Below are 15,708 nucleotides of genomic sequence, written 5' to 3'. Positions count from 1 at the left end.
CCCCTCTATTCTGCCCCTTCCCCACAATATCTCTTTTTATCCCCTTCCACTGGACCCAGTCATGGATCCCCAACTCGGTGTAAAGGTGCGTGCTATATGACGCTATGTAATACTATACAAGCATTAACGAACGAATCGGTTCATTGTAAATCAAATAATGGTAGTGAAAGAGATTGTAAATCTCGTCTCCGAGTATACTCGTATCTTGAAATACCACAATTTTTCCTTTAATACATATAAATATTGGGTGATTGCATAAGTTCTCTCGTGCCCGATTTAAATATAAACTTCAATAGATTATATTTTAGAGATAACACTTTTATTAATCAATTATATAGTCTCCATTCTTTTCTACAATGGTTTTCCAACGATCTATAAGCTTGTCGATTCCATTTTTGAAGAAAGAACTTGGTTTTTCTTGAAAAAAGTTTGTAAGGTGGTTTTCGACAGCTTCCTCGGAATTGAGATTCTTGCCATTTAAACTATTCTACAAAGACCGGAACAGATAAAAATCTGAAGGCGCAATATCTGGAGAATATGGCGGGTACTGCAGAATTTCCCACTGCAACTCCTGCAGTTTTCCTGCAGCTTATTCCTTTCAGTCAGGAGATGCAGCACCCACGTATCAAGCTTAGAAATGTATCCAAGCTTTTTTAAATGCCGAAAAGCGGTTGAATTATCGATGTTCAGCCTCTCAGCAATATCCTCAGTTGTAATCCTTGGGTTTCTTTCCACTAAGGCATGCACAATGTCATCATCAATGCCAGAAGACCGTCCAGAACGGGGTTGATCCTGCATGTTGAAATCACCATTTCGAAATCTGCCAAACCACTTTTTGACTGTTCGGAGAGCAGGAGCGCGGTCCAAATAAACGCTTTGAATATTTTTTTGTGCAATCCCAATACTCATGCCTTTCCGAAATTCATATAGCATTACATGCCGCAAATGCACCTTTCGTTCTCCATTTTTAATGATTTCTCTTATGCACAAATGGACTTATCTGAACAATGTCTAACGCTAAATTGACATAAGACAACGTCATCTATTCGGTATAAGCAACAATTACCACACGAAAGCAATAGAACTCCGCCATGCAGTAACTTAATGCCATCTATGAAAATCGGGCACGAACTTATGCAATCATCCATATAATGCATACATTTTATATATAAAATTTATCAGAATGTCTACTCAAATCTTGTAAAAAACTTTCCTGACAACTCCCTCGTGTTTCCAGGTATTTTTGTTCAAAATTCCACGTAAAGAGAATATTTGCCGGTATTCGCGTAAATATAAACGCGCCTTAAAACCACCCGACCGCCTGTGGTCGAGCCCGGTCGTTTCGCGCGCAATCGCACGACACGTATGCCGAACGATATGTATGTACAAGCCATTAACGGGGGCAGCAGAAATGCCGATTCGTAATTACAATAATGGGAGTGATGGAGTATGGTTACCGCTGTGTGCTACTCACTTGCAATGCGACTCGCCGCGCGGCGACGACACGCAGAGTCCTCCGTTCTTGCAAGGGCTCGGCGAACACGACACGAAACCTGAAACAATGACGAAAAAAATCTGGGTAATTTTATTTTCTATCATATGTAATATTATAATGCAAATATATTATGCAAATATAAAATGAATATATTATAAATATTATCTAAATAATAATGTATATAATAATGTAAATAATAGAGTAAATACATAACACACGCATATAATATGTATCAAATATAAAAATATAAAAATATAAAAATATGAAGACATAAAAATATGAAATTATAAAAATATGAAAATATAAAAATATAAAAATATAAAAATATAAAAATATGAAAATATAAAAATATGAAAATATAAAGATATACAATAACGATTGAACGAAAATATCTGGCTTTGGACAAGAATTGAAGCTTTAATCCATTGTACTCGATATAAAAAACGCAGAGAAAAATTTTGCTGCTTCTTACATGCAATGGATTCGCGAACGCGAAACCTCGCTTATCGAAACCTCGTTGCAATTAGAGTGCATCTTTGGAGTCACCGAGAAAGGCAACGCGAATTCGCGCGGGTGAATCTTCGACACGCTGTGCAAATTGAACATTCGTGTAGAGCCCGACGAAGAAGACGGTGATAAAGGGACGGAGAAAACGAGGAAGGGGAAAAGCGTCTCGTATTCCTAGAGAGTCTTTAAGGAAGGGTGAATATCGTTGCTTCTCTTGGTTACCGAGACAGAGAAGGGCTCGACGAAACCACCCGCACCGCGTATCCTGCTTCAAACCGTTCGACTTGGATAATTTCGCGTGCGTATGCGAAGTGTATGTTTTGGCGGAAGTGCTTGAAAACGACGCTATTAAATTTCGCAATCCACTCGAAAATACGAAAGCCCGAAAGAGGCGACGCCTCTTGTGATTATCGAAATTTATTCGGCATACTTCCGTCGATACTTCGCGCGTAAATCTGTCCTCGTCGCGTAGGTTTTGCACGAGAATCGACGATCGCGCAGTAAAAGCGTTTTACGACACGTGATGTATAAAAAAGGAAGGAATCACGCGAACGTGAAATTTTTATCTTTCCCATAAAATTGAGTATCGCATCGGACACTCTCGCGTATCGCGCTAAAAGAACGAAGGGCTAATTGTGAGCGTAGAAAGTGCGCTTTGAGAGCTCGATTAATGTGGTCGGTGTGGCGTATAATGTACTATGAACAACTAATATAAGCGCATGCCAGTGCCTGCATAATAACAACGTAGCAAATAACCGCTTAGCGTGGACATGGCAAGAGTGGAAGCCTCGTCTACTTATATTTTATATCAGCGTACACCGTACACCGGAGAGCCACGTCGTTTACGCGACCTCTCTGATCGTGCTATCGTATAAGGAACCTGCAACTTCCAACAAAATTCCCTTCGGTTATAAATTTGTAAATCTCCAAAGTCGTATCTAATGGCACTTATAGCTAAATATAAACAAATTCATTCATTTTTTGCTTCCTTATAGAGGGAGCTTTGTTTTCGTGACAACATTTTTTTTCCAGTTTTCTACGCCAATGTGCTTGAGAAAGTTCCAAAACGTCGAAAAATTATATTTTTTAAAAATGTCTATATGTATGTATGTATGTATGTACCATATGTACGGAATGTACATTGTACAACCTCTAACTTCCGCAATTTTGAGACATCGGGCTAAATTCTTAAAATGAATAGAGTATCATCAAAGGATTGTTGATATTGAATTTGGTGAGGATCAATGAAAGGGTTCATTTTTTATAAAATTTTGAATTTTTTGAGAAATGTCTGTACACGTTTTAACTTTTGCAAATTTTGAAATATCTTCCTCTATGAGGAAGCCAAAATTGAAGAACTCGCCTGCTTTAAGGAACTTAAGCTTCGTAAGCGAAATAAAATGATGAGGAAGCAATGTGCAAGTTTCTAATTTGCACAATTTTCATCTTGTTTTTGTATCTATTTCACTGTTATAAATATTCACTTAATTCAATCTTCGCGTTCATTAATGCTCCGCGTCATTAATATAGGCTCGCAGAGAAGGATAATTATCAATAGTGTAAAGCGTTTGATGTAATGAGCACGAGACTTCATGAAGTCACGTGGGACGCAGAAAGTCGTCTGGAAATGTCAGTAATGGCACACATTATTCGGTCGTCACACCTCGTCTTTCACACGCGACATTAATCAACTTAATCCGCGGTCTTTTATAATCTTTGAGATATTTAAACTTGAAGTTAGATTCGAAACGAAAATTTGATTTGAGTTATATAACGTAACTTGAATCAAATTTTAGTTTTATATCAGAAATAGGTTTGAGTTAGGTTATATCTTCTAAAAGTGAAGGCCTCCCGTAGCACGAGAGGGGGGGGGGGGATCCACTGTGTCCATGCACGTACTTTACAATGCGAAACGACATTCAGCCCAGAATTGTTGTGTGGATGAGAAAGTGTATACGTGAACGCAGTGAGTTCCGCCCCCCTTACGGGGGGGGCTCCACTTCCTGAAGATATAACCTAACCCAAACCTAATTCTGAAAATTTGGTTTGAGTTATACAACGTAATCCACACCAAATTTTAGTTTTATATCAGAAATAGGTTTGAGTTAGGTTATATCTTCCGGAAGTGGAGCCCCCCGTAGGGCGAGCGGAACCCACTGTGTCCATGCATATAGTTTATAACGCGAAGCAAGATTCACCTCACGATTGTTGTGTGAATGGGAAAGTATGTATGCATGAACGTAATAGGTTTCGCCCCCCTCCCCTACGGGGGTTTCACTTCCGGAAAATATAACCTAACCCAAACCTATTTCCGAAAATTTGGTTTGAGTTATACAACGTAACCCACACCAAATTTTAGTTTTATATCAGAAATATAGGTTTGGGTTAGGTTATATCTTCCGAAAGTGGAGCCCCCCGTAGGAGGAGCGGAACCCACTGTGTCCACGCATATAGTTTACAACGCGAAGCAAGATTCACCTCACGATTGTTGTGTGAATGGGAAAGTGTGTATGCATGAATGTAATAGGTTTCGCCCTCCCCCTCCTATGGAGGGCTTCACTTCCGGAAAATATAACCTAACCCAAATCTATTTCTGAAAATTTGATTTGAGCTATACAACGTCTTGATGCGGATGGATTTCGCTTCTTGCGCGGAAATTACAAGCTTATGTAAAAATTCCGTTTTATTTCTCAAACTTTATTTGTTAATAACTTTTTAATAAACAATGACCGCCGATTAAGTTATAAGGAAAAGTTACTCAGGATTATGTCCTTGACAACATATGTCAAGGTCAACGTCATTAGAGCTGGATCCGTTATAGTAAATATGGTAATTACCAAAAATATATGCAGTGAACATACCATATTTTTTGAAATTACCTTTTTTACAATATAAAATAATATTTAATTAGATACTGTAAAAATTCTTTTTTCCAAAAGAAAAGCTCTACTTTTAGAAATAATAACTAATTTATATGAATAGGTACCGAGACAAGAGACTTAAAAATGCAGACAGATTAAAGAAGCTGCATAAATCTTTCGAGTTCTACTTAGTAACATATACTCGTCGAAATTACGAATGATTATTGATCCGTCAGGGTTAACGGGACGATTCAATCTATTTGGCAGAACACGACGGTACGGCTCGAGTGACGTTTGCAATGAACTCGACTTCAGCTGTCAGCGTCGCGACGACAATCAGCTAGACGACACGTCGCAACACTCGCGAGACACATCGCAAGACGGATGAGATCAGTTAAACCAAACTGTCTTCGTGACAAATCCTCCGCTTCCTCTGTCGCTTCGCGGCTCTCGTCCTTCTCTCCGCTCTTTTGTCGTCGACGCACTTGCGTGTACGCAACGCTCGCGCTCTCATTCGCGATTACTCCATATAATTCGTCACGTGGGACGAACAAATCGTCTCTCGCTCTCTTTCGGTGTGATTCGTCGGGACTTCCGGTCGCCGACACGCGCCATTAACCGTCGCGGCGATGTTAATCGACAAAAGCATTCGGTCAGAGAAATTGAAGCCAGACTATTACGTCATCTATTATTACGATCGCGTAATAGATTCCTCGCACTTGGCTGTTCCTTAGCGTTATTGATCGAAATGGAAGGTATATTAACCTTGAATATTTTTTTATGTCAAGATTATTTTCGAAGAAAGTCGATAAATATAAAAAGCGTTAAAAAAAATGTTTATTATCTCTCATTTTCAATAATAAAAAATTTCTAATATATATCTTTTTTATCAAAAATATATTGTATCTCAAAATAAAGACATTTTTTTAAAATTTATATATAATTAATAATTATTAATTATTAATATAATATAATTATACAATATATGATCATAATATAATAAAAAATATATAATATAATTATTAATTATATTATTCAAAAAAATGTTTATTCTGTAAATTGTGTAAATACAGAACGTGCTCATATCGCTATTGTAATATTGGTATTTTGCGCTCTTGAAGGTGGCATTTGATCGCTTTGATTGTTTAATGTATCTCTTCATGCAAGATGAAATGAAATTAGAAACACAAGGGAGCGAGAGAAGGAGTTATTAAAGAAAGATCGTTGTATAGAACGGATACTTAATTACGGCGGTTGCGTAATCACCATGGTATTTTCACTTTCAACCTCCGGCGAACACAGCTGTGTACCATCATATGTGCTCGCACAATAATCTGCATTATTTCAGGGAAAAATGAGTTTAATTGTTTCAATTCCAGAGTAAATTACCCCCGCGGTAGAAAGCCGCTGTTGAATTACGCCTTCCTTCCTGCTCTCGTCCGTAAAATTAATTTGCGCTAGTGCTAATAATGGAACCTCCGTGCAATTTGTCGCGAATGTGGGCGACAGTTGCGTCATTTTATTTATATATAAAATTAATTTGTTTCGATAAAATTATTCGCTTAAAATTATATATGTATCTCTCTATAAAGTAGTCAAAAAAATTTTCAAGAAGTTGTAGAAATTTAGCGAAGAACAGTACATCTTTTTTTAACATTGTATAAAATTTTTATTTGAACAAACAAACGAATGTTTTTTTTTATTAAAAAATAAATATTTTAATAATAAAAAATTTTATTAATAAAAATATATATTTTTCTTAACAAAAAATACCTATCTGTTTGAATAAAAATTTTCGCAATGTTGAAAAATATTTTATTTTTCGATTCATTAAACTTTTAAATATCTCCGTGTGAATCAATAATCTCTTAATGATCTCTGTGAGTTGATCTCTATGTAGCTGATATTATTAATACAAAATTTAATTAAACCGCATCACTCTCACGCTACATGAAACTCCTCGATTTCCTAATTCCCTTTATTTAAACGTTAACTTTAAAAACATAATTAAATTGCAAATAAATAATTAAATTATAATTAAATTAAGATTAATTCTTACATGTGAAAAAAAAAATGTTGCATTGCGTTTTAATTGATTTCTTATCTTTTAATATTAAAGGAATGTAATATCTTTATTACCACCGTCAATCTACGATATCTCAAGAATTCGCGATACGTTTCAATAAAGTGAGGAATAATATAGGACAGACTCTTGCAGGGTCGCGCGATAAAGCGCTATAATAAACGATACGGCGCAATTCGAGATTGGAATCGATTGCGCACACGCGGGTGCGTGCCATCACGCGTGTCGTTGGAATTGCGTGTAGTTATCCACGAGCGCTTGCGTTGTGGAATCGCCTTAAACTGGCGCGATTGCACCAGTGTATCGTTCTCGGGGTCGAATTCGTACATTGTACACTTGCGTATTGTATATCATAAATCCGATATTCGCCAACATATATAAATTATATATATAATTATTAATAATATAAATTATTAATAAATTAATAATTAATAAATTCTATATTTTATATATATATATATATATATTAAATTATTATATATAAAATTAATTTATAATTTATATATAAAATTAATATAAAATTAATATATATATTTAATATATAGTATATTAAATTAATTATTATATTTAGAGAAAATTAATCTTCTCGTGTTAAAAAACGTCGCATTTGTTTTAATTGATTAAATTAATATATCATCTTTTTATTTTGTTCCTTTTTAATATTGTATAAAATAGTTGTAACATACATATACATTTAATATTATATAAAATAGTTATACAAATATATTCATACGTGTACGTAAATGTTGTGCATTTATGAAACGCGCCGTTACAGTACACAAACCATCTTTCTCTTTCCCGCGTGTTTCCTGCTCGAAGAAAGATCGCCGATGCATTGATCGATGAATCCCGCGTGTGGTATGTGCGTGCGAGCCTGATATCATAAATCTGACAAGGGACGAGATTATATTTTTCGCTGACGTCGAAGCGGAAATTTATTGACCTTACAATTTATCAATTTTTGAAAACAGGTATAATGATACAGGAGAAAAAGTACGGTTAAAATTTAAAATAAATACACTTTGCAGTAGACATGTGGATCCTATGTATCATTACATTTTGTATAGATCCTAAAACTGATCCAAGAACTTTCTATTTCGGCGTGTAATTCAAGATAATCCTCTTCTTTATTCATTTCCTTCTAAATGCAACATCGATTTCAGTTTTCTGCGTTTCATTATTTTTATTTCAATTTTGATCCAAGAACTATATTCGCATTGAAAGCTCATTGCAAACGGAATGTTATTAGAGAAACATCCCGTTAAGTAGCAGATAATTAAAAAATCCATCGTCCAATCTCATATTTACCGCATGCTCGAAGTAACGATGTCAATACAATGTCAATGCCATGGAAATATATGTATATATGCTCTCTTACCCAGAGTGCATTAAAACGGGTGTCTCTCTCTCTGCTGCCCTTTACATTCGCACGTGTGTCCCCCCTTTATTTTAAGAGGACAGTCTGCGAAAAGAAGAGATATACTCTCAATCAGCGTGGGCGATGATTTCTTGTCCGCCGCGCGATGACTCCGCTCGATCCGCCCACGTGAAGATCGAGATCGATTCATGAAGCATCCTACCATTTTCTTTTTTTATTATTCCTTTTTTAAAACAGGGTGTCTATTCAAATCTTGTAAAAAAATTCCCTGATCTTCCAGATATTTTTGTTCAAAATTCTACAAAATAAATTTTTTTTTTTTTGTGTGCGTTTTCTAATGTTAAATTCTAATGACTAAAAATTACAATAAAGAATTTGTACTACGTATTCAATACTTTGTTAAAATTTGTATATATAAATAAAAATAAATATATATTTATAATATATTATAAATATATAATTCAATTAATTTGCCGACTTCTCACAATATAGAAGAAAGCATTTTTTTTTTAAATTCCCTGAGTCCCCGAATAAAATTCCATGAAAATTCCCTGATTTTTCCAGATACCAAAAAAGTTCCTGGGAATTCCAAACTTTCCAGGGAGTAGAATCTAATATGTATGCCCAGCCCCCCTAACAAAGTACTTAAATAAAATAGAAAAATATTTAAAAAGAATATTTCTATTTTCTCGCATATGCAAGGTTGAGGTTATTAGAAAAGTTAAACGAATCAACTCTGAGTCATCGATCTTACTCAAAAGCCTAACAAATTGCGTTTGTATTATACATTTGCGTGCCCCGCGCGATGGAAATGGATAACGTGAGGGGTCACGATCCCGTGGATTACGTAAGCCGTGGCCACGTGTGCATAACCCGGCGTCATCAGCATCGGCGCGATATTTGCAACTCTCTCCTCTTCATCGGCCTAAGTTAAGTGTGCATCGCGCGTTATACGGGTTTTCGCGTCGGTAAATTCCCGAAGCTAGCGAACTTGATTCATCCTTGACGAAGAAGTGGAGGATCCACTTTTACTATTCGCGATTCGACAATTGAAGAAGGTCGTTGTACCGCAGCCTCGTTCGAAGTTGTTCGAGGTCAGGGGTTACACGCGTCCCTCCCTACTTGAAGTCTTTAGTTTAAAAGAATTGTTGTAAATATATAGTTTTTAAATTAGTCTCTTCCCTTTTAAATGTAGCCTAAAATATATGGCATACATATCGCGATAACTATCACTTTTATTATTTGTATTTGCTATGAAAAGTATCATTACTACGTAATGTTTGCAAACGGCGAATGAATACACAGGTTGATAAAAGACCCCTTTCATGTCTTGACACTGCGATTGACCTGCCTCGCGTTCCCTCGACGAGGAACGCGGCTCGATGCCGAGAGATTGTTTGAACTTTTGCTTCGACAGCGCCTGCCATATCATGTAGGCTCGATTCTATAAGCTCGTATCGCAATGAATGAAACTGTAAAGAAAATCCTCAAGGCTTCACGACGGCCGAGGTTGCCGCAGGAAAGTTAATCCATCGTCAAGATGACAATTAAGAAAATGACATGTGAGAAACGGATATGTTATAAATATATATAGAGACATGTTATTAAAAAACATAGCAAGCCGTGCGATCACGCAAAAGAACTGAAATTGCCAGTAATTTTTGATTATCGAAAAAAAAAAAGATTATTTATAAATATTATTAAAAGCAAATTTATATATTTTTATTTATATATTATATTTATTTTTTTAATATATCACAGAGTGTGTGTATGCGTATAATTTATCATCACAATACATGCATACACATCCCTTGATAAATAAAAAATAAATTTAAATATAGAAATAAAAATAAAAATATAAAAATATACACACAGATTTGATATATCCTTTAGGGTCACACATGTTATATGTTTATCTGCGCAGTACAATAACGATATTTGTATGGAAATCATGGTTTCATGTACCGCATTCACGGTACGCGATTAAGATGACCGCTATACGACGATTTATGATCCTCGGATTGACACAGTCAACGATATACAGCCATTAATAGTTCTTAATCATTAGTATAGCAATAAATCATTAACCTATTATATAGCTAATGTCTAGGAAGCTGTCGCGCCGTTTATCACAGTATTCTCAAATTAATATCTGTTAACAATCTGACAAGAGTCAGTCGCTTATAAATTTATATCCACATTATATCGCAGCTTATCATGTCTGAGAAAAGCAAGCTATATGCATATAAATCCTCTTCCCCTCTCTTCTCTTATTAACATTATCCTCCTATAAGTAAGATTATTCATCTTGCTTAGCTATTCGCAGTCATTATTATCATATATAATGATAAGTTTGTTTACAATTATTTTATATTATTTTTATCGCGATATAACGGACAATATTTCGATTGTACTCTCAACTTTTCTCTTATACACACAATCGAATTACATAATCCATCCGTCACTTTATGCCTCAAAAGAGCCGGACAACATATCCTCCCACGTTAGATATTTTACAACCGCGTGTTAATCCGTCGTAAGAAAGCATCCGTGAGATAAAAGATTCAAAAACACGGGAACTCAATTTTGAAAGATTAGGATATGATGTTATCGAGAAAGACTAAAATATTGTATATCGCTTTCCATTCAAAGATGTGGATAATATCTTAATATTTTTTAGCAATTTGAAATCGCGAATTAACATTGATGTAGTTTTGAAACATGAGATGATCATTCTATTCAATTATTATCCCTAGACGCTTTATAAAAACCTATATTTATCCTCTTTCGCAAAATCAGGTATCTTTCAATTTGTCCGAAGATAACAACAGAGGATTGCGTCGCATTATGACACTTAAGCAGATAGCAACAGAAACTGCTCTTTGTCAGTGACAGGGGATACGTCATTAGCACGCGAACAAATCGTCCCTCGGAATTTATCGGTCGTGTCAATCAGCGAACTGCCGATGGTAGACACGTAAATTTCGTCGTTTGTATGAGAAGAGAAATGCAACGACCCTTTCATCAAAGAAAGAGGGAGGAAGAGAGAGAGAGAGAGAGAGAGAGCCTCGTGGTCTTGACGGCGCGATCGAAGAAAAGGAAAATGAATGATGCGAAGGAGATGAAAAAACTGGTTTTACATGCGGCGAGACCAAGTTCTGCAATATTTCATATACACATTTTATTGGAAACGCTGCGCAAAAATTAAATTGTACACTAATGATAATATTAATGATGAGAAATGATACGATTTATAATATTTAGAAACGGCGTCCTCTCGTGTTTAAAAGCGACATGAAAAGTGTCTTGGATATTTTTATTTGTATTACATATAATTAATTGTAGCGTCTTAATTTTAACGAAAAATAACATGATCGATACATTTAGGATATAATAAATTTATTTATTTAATATAATATCTATAAAATAGAATATTAATTTATTGAACAGAGAGAATATAAATTTATTAAAAATAAAATATTTATTAAATAGAATATTCATTTATTAAATATAATTAAATATAATTTATTAGATATAAATGTATCATATTAAAAAGAAATATAAGTAGAGTCGCGTCGCATGAATGCGACGCTAATTCCTTTCTCACGAAAATCCAAACGATCTTCCTGTTATCCTTCGAAAAATCTCGAAAAACATTTTCACTATTGTCCACTCAAACGCGATTGTTACGAATCACGTCTACGAAGCGCGGCTTCGAAATCGTTCGTCGTCATTCCCGGCACGATTCGAGACGGCTGGCTCGCATTAGCAGGTCCATTAATCACAATTACGTGAATTCAGATCCTGGTACCGCGTGCGTGCGTGCGTGCGTGCGTGCGTGTCACTCACGTGCGCTAAAAGCACCCGTAAGTATGTATACACGTGCATACGTGTGTGTGCATGTATGTGTGTGTGTGTGTGGGGGGGGGGGGTGCGCGCAGAAACACAAACGCACAATTTATACCGTGTGTGATAAAAATATTATCCGCCCACCGAAGCCTCCTTTCTTGTCGTCATGTTCGCAACGGGTGAATTAAATCCCTTCGCGTAATCTCGACCCTATATATATACAGAAAGATTCTTGAAAAGCATCTCCTCGGATCGTTCGCGGAATTCGTGCGGTCAATAATTCTCGTGGACGATCGTCTCTGCAATTCACTGGAGACCATTCATCCGCATACCAGGGAAGATTCTCGTTGATACTATGCCTTATATCCGTATATTGCAAGCCGAATATTTCCAGGAAACAAAATATTCTCGAGAAAAAGCGATATTACCATAAGAATATTAGCAAAATTTTTTAATCTAGAATTAAAATTAATTTAAAACGCAATTATTAAAAAAATTAATTATCTATAATTAATAGAATATATATATATATATATATATATATATATATATATATATATATATATATATGTATATATAATTTTTAAAATATATTTTTAAAAAATTACTTTCATATCAATCTTTTCAAATATTAAATTTTAATTCCCTACACATATTTCCCGTTAATCATAAATTATTAATATAAAATAAATTATTAGTATAATTATATTTATGTATTTTTTTTACATTTAGTTTAATTATATATTTATATATGTACGTACACAATTTGTGTATATAGGCAAAGAGATGGACGTTAAAAGTCAAACATGAATCATCCATATGAAAATATGTCGGGTAGATCAATGACAAGCGTGAATGAAAGTCCGTGAATGAAGTTCGACGTTCGCTCGTACGTGGCAATGCATCGACGTATATGTAAACGTATACTCGTGACTATCGTTAAAGGCATCATGACTCGAACGACCTTTAACGCGGATCATCATCAGCGATGCAATTCGCGCGCGTGCACTCGTATATATTTTCCATATTTAAAAACAACGAACCAAATATTCATACTGGTCTAACAATAAGGGAAAAAAAAGTAACAGTACTCTCGATTTTAATTCACCGATGTAATTTAATCTCATTGCCAAATTATATTTATTAACGTAGTTTTTCTCCTTCAAGCAATTCACATACGATGTATGGAATTTTATTCGTAGTTTTTATCTATGGATTATTTCCTTATTCTTGTATCTTTAAGTCAATTCTACTTGATTGATGACGGGTCAGGTCACCTGAACACAGCAGATTGCTTAAGAATCTGGCTTAAGTGTCTCTCTAGAGTTGCCGAGGCAGAGATCGCTTCGCAAACGGGCGGAAGAAGAATTGCCCGACGTAAAGGCCCGTCTACATGGGACGCAACACGCCAGACGCAGCTCACAGGCTGGTATTCATAGTCAGTTCTTATGTTTAAGACCGTCTTAAGTAATGTCTTAAGATGCTAATACGGCTCTGTGATTGGTTTAGGACATCTTAAGATTGTGCTTAAGACGGTCTTAAATATAAGAACTGACTATACCGGCCTGCGAGCTGCGTCTGGCGTGTTGCGTCCTATGTAGACGGGCCTTAATGGACGCGCGCGTCACGCGCAGTTTTCGCAATCGCAAATGGCACTGAGACTGCCGGAGAAACAGAGAGAGAGAAAAAGTCGTTTCTTAGTTTTGCGAGCCTCGAGCCGCAAGGCCCCGGACGATTCTCTCTCCCCTTTAGCGCGAGATACGATCCGAAATGCAGAACGCGATCCGGATTAGAAACGTGATTATTGCCAAATAAAGTGCATAAGTATGTGCAATGATTATGCAACGAGAGGGTTTGGCAATGTTCAGTGAATAATTTCCTGTCTAACTGCACAAAATGGGCAGGAAGTGGTCAATCGATTGACGTCACGGACCTTGTGTGCACCGATACTTTGTAAATCGATCTAAACATTTACATATAAGAGAGAGAAAATTGATATATCCGTCATACCGTATAACTTTTTTTTTTTATTATTAATTATACATGAATAAATTTTCTGTAAAACAAATTGCTCTTTTATTAAAAACAAAAGTTGCAAAAATTATTTTGCTGTAATAATTAATTGAAATTTTATAAAGATATAAAATAACATGATAAATTATAAGAAATAACATCTTCAAAATTAAATCTAAAATTATCTATAATTTTTTTTTTATTTTACATATTACATAAAATCTACTTAACACAGGATACATGTTATCATATATTATATTATTATATTATATATTGTCGCAGAAGGGAAAATTCATAAAAATCAATAATAATTCTACAGATTCTTCAATACAACTTATATTCCACGACGAGTTGCAAGGATTGCAAAAATCCCTGTATCAATTCCCTTGTTTCGCATCCCTGCATTGTACAATATTTTCAGCAAAACACAGCGGTCCCGACAACGGATTCGACCTCCAGGGAACGCAAAACGTGGAGAAGACGCGTATAAGGTGTGGTCGGACGTCGAGAAGACGCGTGTAGTATTTGCTCATCGAGGGACTTTTACGGCGCGGCAGGGACGTACTTATTCACTATCGTCAGTCAAATTTTTTTCTGAGAGAGTACATAAACGGTATAGAATTTTCTCTTAAATACGTATTCAAATTTGCCTCTTCTGGCTTTATTTAAAGAAACGCAGCTGCAATTATTTTTCCCTATCGCATTTTATTTAAATTTTTCCTGCTCTAAATATTTTATTATTATTTTACAATTATATATATTGTATATATATATACATGTATATAATATTTATAATTTAAATATCTTAATAAAAATTTTAATAAAAAGTGATAGAGAAGAATATATAATTGCAATTATCGTATGTTTTTTCAGTATAATAACAATTAATTATTTATATTAAATCTAAGCTTTTTAAAAGATTTTAAATATAAAAAAATTTAATTTCATCCAATTTTAGAACAAAAATTAAAGAACTTGAAAAAAAACATTACAAATACATATATATATAATATTTGCACTTCTTCACTTTTTGTTTTAAAAAAATGAATAAATTTTTCTTATTTATTCCTTAAAAAATTTAAATTAAACATAGATAATAATCATATTTTACACACGAAGATAATTAATTCAATTCTCTTCTATCAACTTGAAAACGTGACGTGGATGCAGCTTCCCCGTTTGTTGCACCCTCGTCGCGTCGTTCACGGTCATCGTGTAAGGCACGTAATGCGAATTGCGTCCCATTGTGTGCCCATATGGACGCACCCGTCCATCGTGTACACACGACGAACCCGCCGTTTTCTTCGTTATGTGCCGCGGTAGTCCGCGATGTTTACTTTGACGAGCGCGGTTGTAAAGTTCGCGAACGATTATGCTTTTTTTCATTCCCTCTTCCGAAGACCCACGACACCGATCCCTACTTGCGAGTTTTGAACGCATACCGAGTTGAAAAATACCTCACGCGAAATACTATCGTAGTGTAGTAACGACTCATTGTAAGAAGACTGTACAAAATATTTCG

General features: G+C 35.2%; 1 protein-coding gene across 1 annotated transcript in view; it reads right to left on the bottom strand.

Moving 5' to 3' along the window:
- Nucleotides 1-15,708, bottom strand: part of LOC138936444 (uncharacterized) — a 93,325-nt gene that overhangs the window by 31,331 nt on the left and 46,286 nt on the right. The window contains exon 3 of the mRNA XM_070301866.1: nucleotides 1,475-1,553. Coding sequence (XP_070157967.1) covers nucleotides 1,475-1,553 — 79 coding nt within the window. The remainder of the gene's footprint in view (nucleotides 1-1,474; nucleotides 1,554-15,708) is intronic.

Source organism: Polyergus mexicanus, unplaced genomic scaffold, assembly GCF_030449975.1.
Source record: "Polyergus mexicanus isolate NDT 795.1 unplaced genomic scaffold, iyPolMexi1.0 SCAF_9, whole genome shotgun sequence".
Classification (NCBI taxonomy): Eukaryota; Metazoa; Arthropoda; class Insecta; order Hymenoptera; family Formicidae; genus Polyergus; species Polyergus mexicanus.
The sequence above is the reverse complement of the archived record's forward strand: the minus strand, read 5'-3'. Positions and strand labels throughout refer to the sequence as shown.